General features: G+C 35.8%; 1 protein-coding gene and 2 long non-coding RNA genes across 3 annotated transcripts; all 3 read left to right on the top strand.

Moving 5' to 3' along the window:
• On the top strand, nt 1-2,538 carry LOC130467964 (uncharacterized). The gene is made up of 4 exons (XR_008928141.1): nt 1-204; nt 302-566; nt 1,244-1,307; nt 2,310-2,538. It is a non-coding gene; the product is annotated as an uncharacterized lncRNA (long non-coding RNA).
• A 4,923-nt stretch (nt 2,539-7,461) lies between these two features.
• On the top strand, nt 7,462-9,999 carry LOC130467963 (uncharacterized). Its single transcript, XR_008928139.1, has 4 exons — nt 7,462-7,665; nt 7,763-8,027; nt 8,705-8,768; nt 9,771-9,999. It is a non-coding gene; the product is annotated as an uncharacterized lncRNA (long non-coding RNA).
• A 1,044-nt stretch (nt 10,000-11,043) lies between these two features.
• Nucleotides 11,044-11,853, top strand: LOC110800951 (zinc finger protein ZAT12). The gene has a single exon (XM_022006268.2). The coding sequence runs from the start codon at nt 11,089-11,091 to the stop codon at nt 11,665-11,667; it is 579 nt and encodes a 192-aa protein (XP_021861960.1). The 5' UTR covers nt 11,044-11,088; the 3' UTR covers nt 11,668-11,853.
• Nucleotides 11,854-21,987: the final 10,134 nt, after the last annotated feature.

Raw genomic sequence — 21,987 nt, forward strand, 5'->3', positions numbered from 1 at the left:
CCAAATTGGTGAAGCCCAAAACAAATAAACCCAAAATAAACCCATAACTCTCTCTCCTCTCCTTCACTCACGTAAAACTCAAAGGAAACAAAAACCCTCTTTCCCTCTTCTTCCTGCTGCACGTGAACAGGAACCTCAAACCCCTCTTCTCGTCGCCGCCGTCCAGCCGACCACCGTCGTCCTTTACCGAAGCCTCAGCCGCCGGTAATCCTCCCTCTCCTTCTCTCTCTTTCGTTCTCTTAAACTCCTTGGTCTTGGTTGCACACCCATTAATAGTTACTCTGTTTTTGTTCTCGCTCAGCCTCCGCGCCACCGCAGTATCCGCCCAGTCATTGCTGCGCCGCCGCGTCCTTCGCCCACACCAGAAACCTCTCCTCTCCCTTCTTTCTCCTCCACGCACGCAACGACATTCCCTTCTCTCGTTGCTTCTTTCTTCCTGCCCCACAAACTCAGCCGTCGCTGCACGGCCACCGCAACCACCAGCAGCGTCACTCAGCCGCTGCACCACCTGCCCGCTTGTTGCCGCACCACCTTGTCCACCGGCAGCTTCTTGTTTTCTCTCTTTGGTTATTTCTTAAACCCTAAGTAACTAATTATTTTAATTAATTATAATTGTTAATTGAAATTATGTTCTTGATATTAAATTCATAATTTTTATGGTTTGAACATGATTTTCAGATGTTGGTTGAGTTTATAAACGAATTAATTTCAAGTTTTGGTTGATTGAATTATAAGTTAGGGCTTATTATGATTTATTAATTTGAATTATGTTTCATTAATTTGAATTATGTTTCTTGAATTAAAGTGATGATTTTTGTAATTTAAATTATAAATTTCAGATTATGCAAATTATATAATAAAGTTATTAATTTTCAGATTATCAAATTACTTTGAAATATGAATTTTGATTGTTTAAAGTATGAAATTCAAGGTTTTTATGATTTTTAATCATGATAGGTTGAGTATGAATTATTGAATTGGTTGTTTTGAGATACTAGGAACGTAGATTGACCTTGGTGAAGCTTTTAAATGAATTTATATTGCTGAAAATTTAAAGTACGATGTTTGCAAAAGTTTTCAACGAATTTCAATAATTAATATAATAATTATGATGCTAGGAAACCAAATATTCAAGTTTCGATATTGAAAAATGTTCTAATTATGTTTAGGAAGGGTTTGAAGCTCCCTAATGTTGTTGAAAATTCAATATGAATTGATATGAGTCTATATTGGTTGTTGTTAGGTGGAGAATTCTCCGTAGGCGACTTTTGAATTATTAAAGTGGTCTTGCAGTTTGTTTACACAAGGTACGTACATACCTGCGTGCTTGGAATGTGTGCTAATTGTTGAAATCATGTTGATATTATTGTTGAACTTGGTGATGTTGATATTATAGACAAACTTGGTTATATGGAATGTGCATGTTTAATACTGTTGGACAAACTTATTGAACTTATTTTGCACTATAAGAACTGTAACATGTTAGTATGGATGTTTGATACAAACATGTTGGTTGGGGACACTAGATTATTCTATATGATTGGGTTGGATCAATTGGTTGTTGTTCCCTTTCTATCTTTTCACTACTTTATAAGGGCGGAGGACCTTGTTTAGTAAGTTGAAACTTTATGCCCATATACAGGGTTGCTCATGGTTAAAGGAAAGGTTGGTTAAGTTGGAATGAGTCTTGATTGATGCTTTTATGATCACTTACTTAATTCCAAGATAAAAAAAAAACAGTTGTGAACAAATGTGAATTGTCTGTCTTATGTAATGGTTGAGTCATAACGGGATCTCAATTTGTAAATCATGTAAAGTGAAACTGAATAGCAATAGCTTTAGACTGTGCACGTCTGAAGTGACGGACAAACAGGAGTTGGGGTTCATGGTGGTAGCCCATGGCCTTTAATTCGGACCGGATTGATCACCGTGTCCTATTTTTATTTAAACGTTCCTCGATATCGCAGGTCACTGAGGTTACGGAGTCGCGCCCGTACCTCGTCTTCCTTAGTGAAGACTTCTGGATGGTCAACTCGGTCCATTGTCTATTTCAACTAAAATAATATTATTGCTAAAAGTCTAGCCTAGTCTAGTCTGGTCAAGTATGGTCGTCAAACTATCATGTTTTGTCTGCCCTTGTTTGTGTTCATTAGTATCATGTTAGGGTTGTTCGTTTAATAGAATCATGTTAGGATTATTATTGATTTAGTATGTAGTACTCAGCTTTGCTGATTACGTGCTTTTGCTTGTGCATGTTGATCATGGCTATGCCTTATTGATCCTGTGATGACCCAATCTTTGGTGAGCAGTCTCTAAGGATCAATAAGCATTGTCCATCTGCAGGTTTGAAGATGTTGCATCATTGGGATCGGGAATAGAGAGCTTGTATTTAGTTTTGATTTGCTAAGTTGACTTGGGTTTGTTTAAATGGACTTTAAACTTGTCATACTATTTATATTTCCTTATTTTCGTTGGTTGATTTTTGAGACTAAACCTGTAATCGATTATTTATAAACCTAAAGTTAGTTTTATGTTTTCCGCTGCAAAATTCTGAATAAGCCGTTACGTTTTCACACGGGCGATAATGCCTTGATAATTCTCTATGTTTTATATTAAAAGGTTATTTTAGAAAAGAGAGAATTGTCGGGGTGTTACAAAGTGGTATCAGAGCTAAGGTTTTATTTTAATAAATTTTTAGGCGCCTAACTAGTTAGTTATTTAAAATAAATTTCTTAAAAATCGAGCTTCTACGGATTATAGTGTTCAAAATTGGTACTTTTTTTTTGGGGGGTCGATTTCCTTTTATCTTGTTTGAAAGTATATGATATTTCTTATTTAAGTTCGAAATCAAATTATTATTCAAGTTAAAGTGATAATTTTGACATTTTTATTTTTCTTATTATTTATTATTCAAAAAAATAATGAGTACACTTTTTTAAAGAAGTTCAAATTTTTTTTAGTTGTTTTAAGATTTAGAATTCGTTATTAGAAAATATAAATCTTTTTCGAATTAATAACTTTATTTTCTAATTTATTCGCTACGCATTTCCTTAATTTATTTTACTTTATTTATTTTATATTTTATTTATGTTATTATTCTATGTTATAATTTTATTATATTAGCGTCCTTTTACCTTGTTATTTAAATTATTCCAATGCTTTAGCTTATGAGAGATGGGTAGTATAAGAAGGGCATATAAGATAGAATTATATGTGCATTAGTAGCTAGTCAATGATAAGAAATTGATTGTTATGTATGTGCATGTGCTAATTGTTTAAGTGTTACATTTACAAGTGCATAAAGAATTGTTTGATTCCACCAAACTTATCGATTACTGAACCTTGTTTATGTTTTGGCTGGAAAATCGTTAGTGAGACCTTGAATTGTTTATTTCAAGAATAAAATGTTTCTTTCCAAGTATACCAACATAGGATCCTTCGAGAAACTTGATATAGAAACCCCTGATATTTACGTGAAGAAAATCATGTTTGGATGTGAATATTATGCTAAAGTTTAAGGGCAACCTATCTTAATGAGAAAGGATATCATAGCAGCCACTATCATTAATTGCTTACCTAACAAATTTCCATACCTAGAACTCAAGGAAAAGTTTAAAGACATGCATTCTGATGATGGAACACCAAAGTTGATTAAGTATGGGACTAGGGATGGTAGGTAGAGATATGACGTAGAGATCCTGACCACCATTATTGAGGTCGTAGAAAATGGGTTCAAGGAGGGTAGAAACTCATGGAGTCATGCTTGGGATGCAGTTATAGATGAACCTATTAGAGTTGTAAATATCTAGAGGGAAATGATGTAACCGTGGAGAATGAGAATGTAGTGGTTGAGGCAAATAACCCTAACCCAGTGGCCCATGAGCCTACCATTGAGATTCCTAGTGAGTCGGATGTGGAACCTAAAGGTGATGGTGAGGTGGCAAGTGAGTCTCATCAAGATAAAGACATGAAAGAAGACTCATACTCGGAAGAAGAATTCGACGAATATTGAAGATCTAGATCTTACTCCACAAGTTTCCAAGGAAAGAATAGGTAGGCAAGATGCCTTAAACATTTGAAGTTGTAATAGTTAGTTAGTTCTTTTATGTTTTAAAGAATAAGTGGCATATCAGCAACGGTTTAAAGTTAAAGCAATAAGAGTTTGAGTTATTCTTTATTCTCTTCAAGGATATAATAAGCCTTTATAGAGTTAGCAATAGAAGTTAAAGTATTCATTTCCAGTTTGAGAGTTTCGTTATTCAACAACAATAGTTTATGTTTGTGTCGTAGAACCTTTATGTTAATTTGAGGACAAGTGCGTTATTATGGTTTAGAAATTGTTATTAACATTCTTTTGAGGAATAGAGTTAGATTATTGATAATCCAAATGATCAAAAGTTTATTTTGGGCACGCGAATGGGAATATTATTACTTATTTGTTGTGATTGAACTTCCATTCATTGGTTTTCAAATTTTATGTCCTTGATAGGGATATTTTCTTGAATGAGTGACAATGATTGCTCTATTATTGGTGTACATTCTTGAATAAGTGTTTGTTGATGCGATCTCTACGATCAAATCTAAAATTCTTTCGTAGAGGGGACATATGAGTTATGTATCGTAGAGTAATTAATTTTAGGTCGCACACTAGAATGTCAAGCAATAGTGAGTTAGTTGCTACTATTCGCCTTTTGGCGGGAAGACTGGCTGAAGAGAGAACTGAGCGTCCTGATTCTACTGGGGACATGTTTGAGAGACTAACCAAAGTTAAGCCATCATACTTTAAGAAGCAAGCTGATCCTACCTTTCTAGAGAACTGGGTTAGAGAGTTTGAGAAACTGTTTGGGGATGTGAACTGTCTTGAGAACATGAGAGTGGGTCAAGTTGCACTGTACTTGGAAGATGAAGCTGATTTGTGGTGGAGAGAAAATGGGGTTAGACTTAGCGTTGTTGAGAGATTCAATTGGGATTCATTTGTTACCGTCTTAAGGAAAAAGTTTTATCCTCTTTTTATGAGAAAACAAAAGGCACAAGAATTCATAAACCTTAGGATGGGATTGGCTAAGTTTGTACAACGCTAAGATAGACGTACTGTGAAATTCAGAAAGTAAATTTAAGGAACCATATTGGAAGATTGACCTCGTATAGATGTTTTGAGAAGTCCAAGAACCTTTAGTTATTTCTGTAATGCAAGTGAGGACTTGATGAACAAGAAGTGTGAACTATTTTTCGATAGTGTGTTAGAGGTTAGTAAAGAAGTTAGAGTGAAAATCGAGGATGTTACCTTTGTGAATGGATTCATTGATGTGTTTCCGAGTGAAATTGCGAGTATGTCACCTGCTAGAGCCTTTGAGTTCATTATAGAGTTAAATCCTGAAACGACACCTATATCCAAGGAACCTTATAGCATGACACCTCCTGAAATGAGCTAATTAGGACACAGTTGTAAGAGTTGTTTGGTCAAGGAATATATTAGGCCTAGTGCATCACCGTGGGGAGCTCCTGTGTTGTTTGTTAAGGAGAAAGATAAGAGTATGGAATTGTGCATCGATTTTAGGGAGCTAAACACCATCAATAACAAGTATCCCTTGCCTAGGATAGATGACATATTGGATCAATTGAATTGGGCGAGTGTGTTCTCGAAGACTGATTTGCGTTTGAAGTACCACCAATTGGGAATAGCTGATAAGGGTCTAAGACCTCATTAGGATTCGTCATTGTCATTATGGGTTTTAGAGTAACGTCTTTTGGGTTAACCAATGCACCTGCATTAATTATGGATTTGATGAATGAGATTTTCTACGAATTCCGAATTAAGTTCGTTATGATGTTATTAATGATATCCCCATTTATGCAAGGAATGAGAAAGAGCATGACAAACACTTGAGGATTACTTGGAGACGCTTAGGAAGAATCTAGTTTTATTAAATGAAGTATACAAATCTTGAAGTCATATGTGTATAAGTGACACCGACAGAAAAGTGAAGGACTAAATTGATTGAGAACTATGTTACGTAAGGGAATAAATTTAAGAGAAGATTTGAGTGGTCCAGGATCGTTGGAAATCATTGTTGGCTGGAAAAGATGAAAAGAAATACATGAATTGGTGCAAGAGCTAAGAGTTAAGCCCAAAAGTTATACACCCATGAAAAGTGTAATGAGGTTCGGTATCAAGGAAAAGTTGAACAGAAGGAGTTTCTGTAGATCATGCTAAGATTCAAGCTGTGAGTGAGTGACCTACTCCAAAGAACGTGTCCGATACTTGAAGTTTTATAGGCCTAGATGACCATTATAGGAGGTTGTGAAAGACTTTTGGAAGAAAGCAAAACCAATGACCAACTTGTTGAAAAAGGAATCGAAATTCAAGTGAAGTGAGAAATGTGAGGAAACTTTCTAGATTTAGCTGTTGTCGCGTCAATTGAAACCTTATAAGGCTAATTACCAAACCCATGACCTAGAGTTAGCTGTTATGGTGTTATCTACGAATATTTGGAGACATTACCCTTATAGGGCAACATATAAGATCCTTACCGAGAACAAAAGTCTGAAATTTTGGCAATAAGGTCCAGTTGAATCTTGGGGACAACATTGAAAATGAATATTTCTTTCCGCCCTGCAACCAATAGACAGATTGAGATTACTAACGGAATTTATGTTGAAAACCTGTGTTATTGACTCTAAGGGTAATTGGGAAAGCCACCCAGGTTCGATTGAATTTTCGTGCATCAATAGTTACCATGCAAGCATTACGATGTCACCTGTTGAGGCATTGTGTGGAAAGAAGTGTAGAAATCCCACTTGCTATGATTTTAGTGGAAATATAGCTTTGGGGGCATGATTCGTTGAAGTAGAAATATCCAAAGTCATTCCCTGGGGTGAGTTACGAGGGCGTAACTCGTTTTCTTTAAGGGGGTAGAATGCGATAGAAATTCGCGCTTTTTACCTATTTTTATGGTATTTTTATGCATTTTATGCTTATTTTTAGCAACCTTTACAAGTTGATGCAAAGCAAATAGATTCTCCGCATAAGAAAAGGTGTTCATGAGTAACACAAACAGCTTTGAGTTGGCAAAATAGTGCACTTAGGTGGCACAAATACTTCTTTAGTATGAATAAGTTGAAAACTTTTGAAAAAGGTGTGAATTTCCCTGTCAAGTTTCGGGACGAAACTTCTTTTAAGAGGGGTAGATTGTAATCCCCCGTAATTTTATACATTTTATATTTTTATTTTAACGTATAGTTAATTATATTTGAATAGAATTTACGAATTTTAGAAATAAATATTTAATTAACGAATATTTATTTTTATACGTTTTAAATGTTTTAATGATTTATGCAATGTAAAATAATTTTAGAATTCTATGTTGAAAAGACTTTGAATTTCGAAAACACATTTGAAATTGGGAAACCAAGCCTAATCGATTTTGGATTCAAATACTAAAAGTAAATCCTAATCCTAGCCCAAATTGGTGAAGCCCAAAACAAATAAACCCAAAATAAACCCATAACTCTCTCTCCTCTCCTTCACTCACGTAAAACTCAAAGGAAACAAAAACCCTCTTTCCCTCTTCTTCCTGCTGCACGTGAACAGGAACCTCAAACCCCTCTTCTCGTCGCCGCCGTCCAGCCGACCACCGTCGTCCTTTACCGAAGCCTCAGCCGCCGGTAATCCTCCCTCTCCTTCTCTCTCTTTCGTTCTCTTAAACTCCTTGGTCTTGGTTGCACACCCATTAATAGTTACTCTGTTTTTGTTCTCGCTCAGCCTCCGCGCCACCGCAGTATCCGCCCAGTCATTGCTGCGCCGCCGCGTCCTTCGCCCACACCAGAAACCTCTCCTCTCCCTTCTTTCTCCTCCACGCACGCAACGACATTCCCTTCTCTCGTTGCTTCTTTCTTCCTGCCCCACAAACTCAGCCGTCGCTGCACGGCCACCGCAACCACCAGCAGCGTCACTCAGCCGCTGCACCACCTGCCCGCTTGTTGCCGCACCACCTTGTCCACCGGCAGCTTCTTGTTTTCTCTCTTTGGTTATTTCTTAAACCCTAAGTAACTAATTATTTTAATTAATTATAATTGTTAATTGAAATTATGTTCTTGATATTAAATTCATAATTTTTATGGTTTGAACATGATTTTCAGATGTTGGTTGAGTTTATAAACGAATTAATTTCAAGTTTTGGTTGATTGAATTATAAGTTAGGGCTTATTATGATTTATTAATTTGAATTATGTTTCATTAATTTGAATTATGTTTCTTGAATTAAAGTGATGATTTTTGTAATTTAAATTATAAATTTCAGATTATGCAAATTATATAATAAAGTTATTAATTTTCAGATTATCAAATTACTTTGAAATATGAATTTTGATTGTTTAAAGTATGAAATTCAAGGTTTTTATGATTTTTAATCATGATAGGTTGAGTATGAATTATTGAATTGGTTGTTTTGAGATACTAGGAACGTAGATTGACCTTGGTGAAGCTTTTAAATGAATTTATATTGCTGAAAATTTAAAGTACGATGTTTGCAAAAGTTTTCAACGAATTTCAATAATTAATATAATAATTATGATGCTAGGAAACCAAATATTCAAGTTTCGATATTGAAAAATGTTCTAATTATGTTTAGGAAGGGTTTGAAGCTCCCTAATGTTGTTGAAAATTCAATATGAATTGATATGAGTCTATATTGGTTGTTGTTAGGTGGAGAATTCTCCGTAGGCGACTTTTGAATTATTAAAGTGGTCTTGCAGTTTGTTTACACAAGGTACGTACATACCTGCGTGCTTGGAATGTGTGCTAATTGTTGAAATCATGTTGATATTATTGTTGAACTTGGTGATGTTGATATTATAGACAAACTTGGTTATATGGAATGTGCATGTTTAATACTGTTGGACAAACTTATTGAACTTATTTTGCACTATAAGAACTGTAACATGTTAGTATGGATGTTTGATACAAACATGTTGGTTGGGGACACTAGATTATTCTATATGATTGGGTTGGATCAATTGGTTGTTGTTCCCTTTCTATCTTTTCACTACTTTATAAGGGCGGAGGACCTTGTTTAGTAAGTTGAAACTTTATGCCCATATACAGGGTTGCTCATGGTTAAAGGAAAGGTTGGTTAAGTTGGAATGAGTCTTGATTGATGCTTTTATGATCACTTACTTAATTCCAAGATAAAAAAAAAACAGTTGTGAACAAATGTGAATTGTCTGTCTTATGTAATGGTTGAGTCATAACGGGATCTCAATTTGTAAATCATGTAAAGTGAAACTGAATAGCAATAGCTTTAGACTGTGCACGTCTGAAGTGACGGACAAACAGGAGTTGGGGTTCATGGTGGTAGCCCATGGCCTTTAATTCGGACCGGATTGATCACCGTGTCCTATTTTTATTTAAACGTTCCTCGATATCGCAGGTCACTGAGGTTACGGAGTCGCGCCCGTACCTCGTCTTCCTTAGTGAAGACTTCTGGATGGTCAACTCGGTCCATTGTCTATTTCAACTAAAATAATATTATTGCTAAAAGTCTAGCCTAGTCTAGTCTGGTCAAGTATGGTCGTCAAACTATCATGTTTTGTCTGCCCTTGTTTGTGTTCATTAGTATCATGTTAGGGTTGTTCGTTTAATAGAATCATGTTAGGATTATTATTGATTTAGTATGTAGTACTCAGCTTTGCTGATTACGTGCTTTTGCTTGTGCATGTTGATCATGGCTATGCCTTATTGATCCTGTGATGACCCAATCTTTGGTGAGCAGTCTCTAAGGATCAATAAGCATTGTCCATCTGCAGGTTTGAAGATGTTGCATCATTGGGATCGGGAATAGAGAGCTTGTATTTAGTTTTGATTTGCTAAGTTGACTTGGGTTTGTTTAAATGGACTTTAAACTTGTCATACTATTTATATTTCCTTATTTTCGTTGGTTGATTTTTGAGACTAAACCTGTAATCGATTATTTATAAACCTAAAGTTAGTTTTATGTTTTCCGCTGCAAAATTCTGAATAAGCCGTTACGTTTTCACACGGGCGATAATGCCTTGATAATTCTCTATGTTTTATATTAAAAGGTTATTTTAGAAAAGAGAGAATTGTCGGGGTGTTACACTCTTTGTTCTCAAATGTTATTTAGAATTTTAACACTATTTACAATTAAATATGATATGTATCTTCTGCATTCTTTCCAATGTAATTCGTACATATCAAAACATAATCTGATTTTTTTTTTTTTTTTTTGTGTCAATGTACAGTTTCACAAAATAATTTTTTTTATTATTGTTTAATACAAGTATTTAGAGATATTTCACTTTAGATATGGATCGAGTTAAAATTGTGGAAAAATCAAACTAAAAATAATATTTGAGAACGGATAGAGTACAAATGTGGATTAAAAGAAAAAAGAAAAAACGAGATACTTGGTAGAAAAATGAATCGGGAATTACTAAACAATATTTTAGCATATTGTTTCGTTAATTGACTTTAAGTTTGTGGGATCAAACTTCACTAAATAATTTTTGCAGTGTGAATATAATCCCCTTTTTAATTTATTTCCTCCTTGCTCAATGAATCTGACATGGAAACGCAAAATTGAAATAGATTAGCCAGACTTTTGTCAAATTAAGTTGGTGTATCGATTTATTAGGGTTTTCCTCCTTACCTATCTAAATGAAAAAATGACGTTGTGATGTTGTCATAAAATAGTACTGATACTGTAACACATTACTCCGTACATTAATGTGACAAAAGGTGTATGTTGACTAAGTATCCATTAAAAGCAAAAAGTGAGCGTTTGTCAAACTTGAATAATAAGAATGCAAATTGCGCGGTTTGAAACTTTGAAGCACACGTTACTTTTACATACCTAACTATCATCAACCCCGAACGAGTAACGTAACGTACGTAGTCATTAGTCTAGTATATCCAAATCAAGTCAAAGCAAGAATTCATAGAAAAGTCAAACTAATTAATTAAAACTAGCTAGCTAACCCCTCAAACCTTATAAATACTCCTCAAACGTGTCTCAACTTACATCATATATTTTCATTCAAACTCAAAACAAAAACAACATCCATAACAAAATGGGCATAAAGAGAAATAGAGAAGATATGGAGCTAGAGAGGACACTAGTCATGGCTAACTACTTAATCCTCCTATCCCGACCGCCTCAAGTCTCGGTTGAACAACTTAGTGAGACCCGGGTTTACGAGTGTAAGACGTGCAACCGGAAGTTCCCGTCTTTCCAAGCATTAGGTGGACACCGGGCTAGCCATAAGAAACCTAGATTATCCATTACCGGTGAGTATACTAGGATTGAGGACGATAATGTAAAGAAGCCCAAAATACACGAATGTTCGATATGTGGGTTGGAGTTTCCTATTGGACAGGCGTTGGGAGGTCACATGAGGCGTCATAGAGCCGCACTCACTAGATCATCACAACAACAACAACTTCTTCCTACGACGACACTTTCGCTTTCTCTAGAAGCTTCTTCTAATTCATATGATGTTTCGGAATTATCTGGTGTGAGCAAGAGCAGGAGTACAAGTGAAGAACATAATGATGATCATAAAAGATTTATTTGCTTAGATTTGAATTTGACACCTTTGGAGAATGGATTGTTACAATTTGGGAACTTTGCACCTCATGTTGTTTGTTAGATTTTTTTGTAATTTAAAGAGCTTTGATTCTTTTATTTCTTATGTAAATACTATGTAATTTAACGTATTTGATGACAGACAATACACTTAGGATTATCATTAATATCCCCTCAAAAAAAATAAAAAATAGTTATCATTAATATTGTTTGTTTGTTGGTCTCATAATCTCATTAACAGTTATTTGAACATGAATGTATGGATTTATTAGTCTAATCGGTTTATCCAACACTTTTTTTTCTTTCTTTTCTTAAGGAACACTACTTTAAACAGGAATGCTTTAACAATAAATATCCGATGTCCATACTCCATACTCCATACTCCATAGTTCCTCATATTAACCCGCTTCTCCTCTCAAATCTCAATAAGGCCTCTAAAAGTACGGAGTAATTCTTATCATTTTTTTTTATTTTTTTTTTAAAATAACAATCTTGAACAATACTCCGTAATTAAGTCCGTATAATGGTAGCATTCTCAAATGGATTATGGGTTAATTTTTTTTTGTTTAGGCAAATCTTTCCATACAGAGAATGTCACTCAGATCGAATTTGACTTGAATATAATAATCATTGTATAAACGGGGAGTTAATCATCAAAGTACTCTCGTATCTTAAACAATAACACCTACTCCTATCTTATAAAAGCTACTCCCTATGTTTCTAAATGTTCTTTCCATTTCACTTTGGTATATTTGGCAATGCGCGTCTTACATAGTTAATATCTCTAATTAAGTATTATTAAAAATTAATAAAATTTCATACTATCAAAGTAAAGTAATTCTAGAGACGAATCAAACAAGACCTTACATAAATATTTTTTTTTCTTATACACTGCTAGTAATTCAAGATATTCTCTTCCATTGTGAACTGTATCAAGATTCCAAATGGGAAGAACATCAAAGAACGGATGGAGTACTACGTACTACTCAAAGTTGTCAGGATCAAGATCGCACGTTGGATCAGTAAATTAAAGGGAAAAGATCAATCGATTCAAATGGGAAGAAAATTAAAGAACGGAGAGAGTACTACGTACTACTCAAAGTTGTCAGGGTCAACACGTACGTTGGATCAGTAAATTAAAGGGGTAAGATCGATCGATTCAATATAGTAGAATCATATCGTAGGATCGTATCTTAACTAAAAGAAAAACTCCGTAGAATATTAGGAAGTACTAGTATATAATTAAAAGGGATCCCATTTTAGATCGTATGATTTGTATCACATTTAAATGCCAGACCATGTCTATTATGTTAGTCGTGTAACACTTGAGTCACATATCATATAGTCTACCAACTGAGGTTGACATGAGTGGTTAAGGGTCTCTTGCTCCTTAACCAAGGTCTCGGGTTTGAGCCTTGGGAATGGAAAAAATCTCAACTGGGAGGGATGCTGCCTATCGAGGTACCCATGCAAGCTCCCGCGTGAGATTAGTCCATTCGCCGAAAGCGGTGGAAACTCCTCGTAGTAGAAAAAAAAAAACAGATCATATAGTCTAACAGATACGTAATACGAAGTAATAAACAATTCACACAACTTTTTTACTAAAATTTACTCATAATAATGCGATATGTATTTAATCAAAATACGTGTATAGAGAACATTCATTTTTATTTTTTTTTGGTGCGAATGAGCCACAGGGGCAATATAAATTACAAATGGGGGCAGGGGGATTTGAACCTGAGACCTATCGTACACAGGCCCTCAATCTTAACCACTGGGCCAAGACATCATTGGTTATAGAGAACATTCATGAGAGTAACTTGTGGTTTTATTGATAAAGATATGATGTGGAGTCAATAGTCAGTTTGTAACCGACTAGACTAAAATTAAGCGCAAATATTCCTCACTTCACGTCGTGTGTTACGAGTATGTATAATATTATATATTATATATCCAACTAATTAGCATGAATATAGGAACAGGCAAGTAGCTAGAAGGTTGACTTATATACCAATTACGACGAGGATTATATTGACTAAGCCAACCCTCGCTCTCTGACGACATTGCACACGACACCCATGCATGCATTTTTTTTCTTAATTTATTAATTACGGATGATCTACCTTGTTAGACAGACATGCATGCATACATACCAGATCAATACCGGCCACCTCCATTTTCCTTTTACACTTGTTAACGTCGAGTTTTCACCATCAGATATATCCAATTATGAATTAGTAAAAATATGTATACAGAAACTGATAAATAAAGTATGAACGTTTTAGATATGAAAACATATTCTGATCAAATAATTGTACTTTTTAATTAAATAGTTACTTTTAATTAATTATTTCAATCAACAGTTATACTTTATATTCAATTGTTATACTTTATCATCGTATAATTTTATTTATTTTTGTTATTATTGGTGTTATAACGAAGTTGGCAACTGATGAATTATAAATAGCTGTTGTCCAGATAAACACGACTATTGAATCATTGAACTATTGAAGCATAAACTCCGCTCATTCTGTAGTCAAAATAACAACTACGTAGTACGTGCTGAATTTTAGAGCATTACATTTTGTTTCTTTTACTTGTCTTATTTATTTATTTATTTATTTATTTTCCCCTTTTCTAGATTTTTGGTACTCCATAGTATGGACGCCTCGAGCTTCTACTAGCTTGCTCGTTAAAAACAAAAACAAAAACAAAAATAAAAAACATATTTTAGATATTCCGTGGCAAAACTTTATACCAAGTACTTTCTATTCTTAGATAAACTTGATCAGTGATCACGGCTTATAGGAGATAAAAGGTCTTGCATGCACAAGGTGTACAATAAATTTATTGTTCACCAACAAAACTTTTACCCAGTTTTCTCTAACTTTTAGTTAATAGATAAACATTTTAAAGTGTTAAATGATTAATTTTATACATTATTAATTAGTAATGTTGAAGAATTAATTTTTATTAAAATAAAAAAATTTATTACTGAAAAGTAGATAACTTTTACATATATAAGGGTAACTTTTAAGCATTTTACGTCAACTTTAACTTCGGTGTACAATATTTGTCGTACACCCCGTGTAAATAAGAATTTGTGTATGGGAGACATACCTGATACATGCATACGCCCTACCTTCCTTGTGTATACTTTACCTCTTACAAAAGTTTAATTTTAAATGAGTGCATACGAAAAATAAAATAATGAATAAAATACCTTTGGGTGTAACTAATGAGAATGAGTTATATATTAACAAATCTTAGAGTTTTCTCAATATAATTCTAAAAAAAAAAGTGAAAGTTAATTTTTGTTTTTAAAAAAATTAAGGTATGTTTTTTCTACTTATTTAAACTTATTTCAGTAAAAATAAGATCAACAAAAGTAATTCTTTTCAGAAAATTTTACACAATGAGTTATGAAGTATTCTCAACAAAATAAGTTTTTCGAACAAAAGAAGTTCAACTTGTTGTTCCTGTGTTTTGGTTGATGACACACACATATTGCAAACTTCCTGATTATGGCTGCTAATGACTTTGGACAGGTAAATGCCCAAGTTTCTATTAGGATAGGAACTTGAATCAGATGGTGAAGTTCCTGATGTACACTTGGGACAGTCACTAGAGTTCCAGAGCTGGAAGTTGTATCTGTTCCAGTTTGAAGTCACAAGAGGAGCAACACAGTTACATATCAAGAGTTCCGAATACTCACAAGAACTATTACAGACTCATGGCCACGAGTTCCTATTTAAACATAAGAGGAACTCATTAATGTTCCTGAGCTGGAACAAGTGAAGCTTCAGAGTTGAATGCCTCACCAAAGGAAAGACATATATGTCTAGGTAGTTTATCTTGCTTAGATTATATGTAATATATTAATATGTTAAGTAGTATATAAGGAACTAGAGGAACTTGGATTACTCGTGTGTTTTTGTCAAAATATCAAGCAACACAGTTTTAAGGAAAATACTTTAAATAAAATATCTTTTCATGTTTAATAAAAATAAGATTTTCATCACATTCTGTTAATTAAATAAAAACAGTTTTTATCTTCCTAAAACTTCTCCTAAATATTTTGACAAAATAAATAAACATTTTTCAGTGATTGACATAGTCTTAAACACGTCCAGCAGTTGAGGAAGTTGTGTGGGAAGTGGTCTCCCCTTGTTCCTCAAGTCTAGGGACGTGACAATCAAAGTGTCAGTTGTTGGCAGTTGAGTTTTTGAAGGAAACAAACCCTAAGGACAAAACTCTATATAAGGCCAAGAAGTTTTCTGGAAAAAATACACAAACATTCTAAGAGTTCTTGCTTTCCTAAAAACGTATTGTCAAAGATTTTCTAAAAATCAGTTTGTGTCCTAGTTAATCCAAAGTTCCTAAGTGCCCTATATCCACACTAAAGCATCATTAATATCTAGAGTTATCCAAACACGAATTGTATTTTGTATTAGTGAGGATAGAGTTATCTTGTTTAGACTTAGAGTTTAAGTCTGAGAGAGAGAAGTGAAAGAGTTGTAATCAGAGTAGATTACTGTGAGGAACACAAGTTTGAGAGGAACTTGTGTTTGAGAGATTATTGTAATCGAGGTATTACTATAATAAAAGGAATTCTCTTCTTGATTAGTGTCAAGAAGTTTTCACAATTATTGTTATTGTCTTTTCTATTCTCAGTTCCTTGATTGTTTCTAAGTTCCGCAAGAAACTTTACCAAAGTTCCAATTACAATTCACCCCCCCCCTCTTGTGCGTGTTCCTACTGGAATAACAGTTGGTATCAGAGCTAGTACTCACTAAAAACACAGGAAACCCTGTTTGAGTCAAGTTCATGAAGGTATGAACTCACAAGAGAAACTGGAAGAAGGTTACTCGACACAAAGGCCACCTATGTTCAATGACAAGTTCTACTCATACTGGAAGAACAGAATGGAGATATTCATCAAAGCTGAAAATTACCAAGTTTGGCGTGTAATTGAAGTTGGAGACTTCGAGGTAACAAAGACCAATGCTGAAAACGAGGTAGTTCCTAAACCAATGTCTGAATTTTCTAAAGAAGACTTTGATAAATATGAAATGAATGCCATGGCTGTCAAAATCTTGCATTGTGGGCTTGGACCTCATGAACACAACAGGGTCATGGGGTGCAAGAACGCAAAACAGATTTGGGAATTACTACAAGTAACCCACGAAGGAACTAATGAAGTTAAGCGTTCCAAAATTGACCTTTTGATGTCTAAATATGAAAGATTTGAAATGCTTCCAAAAGAAACCATTCAAGAAATGTTCACAAGATTTACTAACATAACCAATGAATTAGTTTCTCTTGGTAGAATCATTCCCACAGATGAACAGGTAAGAAAAATACTAAGAAGTATGCCACAAGATGATCGTTGGAGAACAAAGGTCACTGCATTGTTTGAGACCAAGGACTTTACCAAGTTCAACATTGAACAACTTGCTGGTTCCTTGATGACACACGAATTGCATCTTGGAGCTGCTGTTCCCGAGAGCTCTAGAAATCGAGGACTTGCTCTAAAAGCTGAGGAACTCGACGAATCTGAACCAGATGAAGAAGAGGCTGCCATGCTGGTTAGAAGAATGAGAAAGCTCTACAGGAACTTCAAACCAGGAAACCAGAAAGGAAGGAACTTTGCTAAGAAAAACACTAGTTCCAAAACTGAGCAAGGTTGCTTCAAATGTGGAGAAACTGATCATCAAATTCGTGAATGCCCTCTGTGGGAGAACGACAAAACCAGAGGAAAAGGGAAGGAACAGGTCAAGGATCGCTTTAACAAGTCTACCTTCAACAGGCCAAACTTCAAGAAGGCCATGATAGCTGCATGGGGCGAAGCAACAGACTCAGAAGACGATGAGGAACAACCAAATGAAGAAACTGCAAATCTCTGCCTTATGGCTAGAACAGAAGGAACTGATCAAGCTCCATCAGAAGAAGTAAGTTCCTCCACTCTTCAGTGCCTTTCAAAGTCGAAACTAATTGAGCTGTTGCTAGAAACTCTAGATGATTACAAAAAGCTAAGTATGTTAAAAGCACAAAGTGATAGAGCCTTGGAACTCAGTAAAAACCATATAAATTATCTGAACAATACTAGATATGATGTTCAAGGCAGGTTCTTTGAATTACTAGATAGAAATACCTCTATTAATGAGTCATTCGAGAAAATTAGAAATGAAAACATCCTTCTACAAGTACAACTCAGTCAATATAAGATGTTTAATCTAAGTTTAGATCCTACAAAATCCTTGGAGATTGATGAGTCATATTTGTATAGGGTATTTTAGGCGCATTTAGGTTGCATTATTAGGCATTTATATCATTTTAGTTGCATTTAGGATCACATTTGCATAAGTTATCGTTGTCGTACTCTATTACGCCTCGTTTGTGTTTTCTTAATGTTTCAGGTGATTTTACGGTCATTTGGATGCTTTCGGAGTGTTATGAGTTGATTTGGATGATGAACGGATGGAATGTTGACTCGAGGATCATTGCATATCTCTAGGGATAATTTTGAGTCAATAACGAAGCTAAACGCTATTTTTCTAAGCATCAAAACGGACAAGCGTTCACTCTTTTGATGATATCTCAAGTTCTACATGTCGGAATGAGGCGATTTTTATTGGCCTAGAAATTAGACTTCAAGAGCTTTCCAACGACAGGTCACACGTCCTTATAGGCATTGTAGAACAAGAGTTATGACATAAACAAGATGGCTCGACTATCCGATTCGCCCGAAGCCCAAAACGATGGCCCAATCTTCCCCTTGGGCGCGAAAACCAGCGACCCACCAGCGGGCCCGCTGGTTTCTCCGCCCAACTACTTCCACACGCGGGTTCATGCTTTCGTCTTGTTGATCGTCCAATTAAATCATAGCTTATGTAATTGTTATTTATTCCTATTTTGTTTAGAATTTAAGAAAGACTAAAATACCTCAAGGGAATTAATGTATTCCCTTATGCTTTTATTTTCTTTTACGTTTTAAAAAAATTCCCAGAACACTTGGACGCCAGTTGAGTTTTTTCTATTCTTCCCTTTTGTTTTCCATTGTTGAACCCTAGCTTTTCATCAATTCAATTCATCAATCTAAGGTATTTTTCATAATTTCTTTTGCTTTAATTCTTTCCTATTATTTTCGTTTCTTAGATTAATTCGTCCTATGATTATGAATCTTGTTTTTATTATTTATTTCACGCTTTGTAATTCAATTATGAGCGAGTAGTTTTATTCTAGGGCTAAGTTAGGGAAGCCATGTTTATACCATGATTGTTATGCAATAAAGTTTGCTAATCTATAGATTATTGCTCGAGTAATTCCAATTGATTTGTTCTTAATCGTTGATTCATGTTATCGGCCAATTTCATGGATTAATTATCTAGCTAATAGGAATTAGAATCGAAAGATCGTGTTTTTAGAGGCTTTGTACAATTGGCAATTCTGATTATGTTAGCGATCGTACTGCATATGTTGAATTGAAAGTGTTAAGACCCGACCGTAGGATTAGCATGTACTTTAATTACTCGGCCTAGTTTATTCGTTGTCGAATTGAATTGTGTTATTGGATTAGTATAAGCATGGTGAACCGAACAGACGCCCTAGACCTTTAATTCATTGATAAATTACGCATTTTTATTATTGTTTTAGCTTTAGTAGTTAATACTCAAACTCAACTTTCGTTATTGAAATAGTTCGTATAATTGGGCAAAAACTAATAGAACTTGTCTCCCTGTGGGATCGACCCGTATTTGCTAAGTATCTGCTAACAACAGACACCGTGCACTTGCGGTATCACTTTTTAATCTATCAAGTTTTTGGCGCCGTTGCCGGGGAGACGGCTAGATTCTATTAGTTTTAGTTTGATTATTTGAACTGTTTCCATCGTCTCATTGGAACTTTTAGTTCCAATTGAGGCAAATTTCACTGCGTTTTCTTGTCTGTTGTTTATGCCCAGGTCTGCTAGAACGGGTACCTTAGTTCCACCCGATCCCGATCTTGGTAAGACTCTTCGACAACTCAAAAAGAAACAACAAAACAAGAAGCAGTCAGGGGTTCAAGGCTCACAAACTCCACCGAGTCACACGATGTCTAAATCCTTGAAATCATATGGGGTTCCTTCCTCGAGCAGTGTTCCGACTGGGCTCACAATGCCAACTATTGAGGCAATCAACTTTGAGATCAAGCCCGCTCTAATCTCTATGGTCTCACAAAATCAATATGGTGGCCATCCATCTGAGGAACCCACCAACCATCTGCAGAGGTTCAACCAACTATGTGGCACTATCAAGCATCAAGGGGTCACTCAAGACCAATTGAAAGTAATGTTGTTTGGTTTTAGCCTTCGTGACAAGGCACAAATATGGTTGAACGATGTCAAGGAGACAGAGTGGAGTGCTATTTCACAAGCCTTTCTCGAAGAATTCTTTCCACCCACCAAGACGGCTGAAATAAGGCACAAGTTGACTACATTTACGCAAGAACCGGGAGAGTCACTTAGAGAAGCCTGGGATAGATTCAAGGCTTTGCAGCGGTCGTGCCCGCATCATAATATTGAAAAATGGTTCTTGGTTCAGATTTTCTACCATGGTTTGCAAGATGAAACAAAGAACACGGTTGATTCTGCTTCTGGAGGTGTTTTTCTTGACAAAGAAGTGGATGCAGGTTATGATTTCCTTGCCAATCTTGCCGCTAATCATTACAGCACCACCAGAACTACATCTAAGAAGGGCAAGATTGATGTCGATGCTTATGCCCTATTGTCATCACAAGTGGCAGCCTTGAACCTAAAGATCGATGCTTTGAAGTCCCCTCAGTCTGGTACTCCCCCAATGAGTATCAATGCTATGTCCAGTGTAGCTCCGGTAACAACTTCTTACTGCGAAGTATGTGGAATCCAAGGTCACTTTGGTCATGAGTGCTCTTATAGTCTGCAGGATACCATGCAAATGGAGCAAGTGAATGCTTTCAACAGAGGCAACCCGATGACCCATATTCCAACTCGTACAATCCAGGTTGGAGGAATCATCCAAATTTCTCATATCGAAGCAACAATGCTCAAAATCCTCAACCCCAGCAACAATGGTCACAACCACAGTTCCATCCACCTCAGGCACATGTTGCTAGGCCTCCATTTCCACAAGGAGCCTCACATAATGCTCCCCCGGGGTTTAATAGACCCCCGCACCAAGGCTATCAGCAACAACCTCCGCAGAGCAATGCCACTCCAGAGCCTAACATGAGTGATCTGTATAAACTCATAGCGAATATGCAGAAGACCTCAGAGATTGCTCAAAAGAACCACGATGAGAGCATAAAGGAGTTGAAGAATCAAAATAGAATGTTGGAAAACCAAGTTGCTCAACTCGCTGACACTTTGTCAAAAAGGCAACCGGGAAAACTTCCAGGGCAATCTACTTCATCTCAAGATCACACTAGAGAGAGTGCTTGTGCCATAGTTCTTCACAGTGGTACTACATATGATGCCCCCTTGGTACCTACTGATTTTATAGATATTGAAAAGGGGAGAGAGGAGGCTAGAAGGACTAAGGAAAGAGTCAAGGAGAAGGCTATTGATGATTCTCGCCCTTTTGTTCCTCGATTGCCATTTCCACATCGACAATATAAGTCAAAGGGTGATCATCAGTCTGGTGAAGAGGCACATGTTGAAATTAAGATTGTGGATGTAGGGGTTGAAACCCCGGGTGTTGAGGATGAAATAGAGGAGAATAAGAGCGGCAAGGAGAAGGTTACTGATTCTCCCCCTTTTGCACCTACACTACCATTTCCTCATCGAATGCAGAAAGCAAAGGTTGATCAACAGTTCGGTAAGTTCTTGGCTATGGTCAAAAATCTCGAGGTAACGATTCCTTTCATTGATTTAATATCTCAGATTCCTATGTATGCAAAATATTTAAAGGAATTAATCACTAAGAAAAGGGATCTTGGTGGTGTAGAGAGAGTGGCTCTAACTGAGGAGTGTAGTGCTATGTTACAAAACAAGTCTCCTCCTAAACTAAAGGACCCCGGTAGTTTCTCCATCCCTTGTCATATAGGTGCTTTATTCATTGATAAGGCTCTTTGTGATTTAGGTGCTAGTGTGTCCGTCATTCCCCTCTCTATTTATAAAAAGTTGAACATGGGAGAATTAAAATGTACCACCATTACTCTGCAAATGGCCGACCATTCTATTAAATACCCCTTAGGTGTTTTAGAAAACGTCCCCGTGCGAGTAGGTAAATTCTATATTCCTGTAGACTTTGTTGTACTTGACATAGAAGAGGACAACCAGATTCCAATAATCTTAGGCAGGCCATTCCTTCATACCGCGGGGGCAGTTATCGATGTTAAGAAAGGAAGGCTAACCTTGACTGTAGGG

Source organism: Spinacia oleracea, chromosome 1, assembly GCF_020520425.1.
Source record: "Spinacia oleracea cultivar Varoflay chromosome 1, BTI_SOV_V1, whole genome shotgun sequence".
Taxonomy (NCBI): Eukaryota; Viridiplantae; Streptophyta; class Magnoliopsida; order Caryophyllales; family Amaranthaceae; genus Spinacia; species Spinacia oleracea.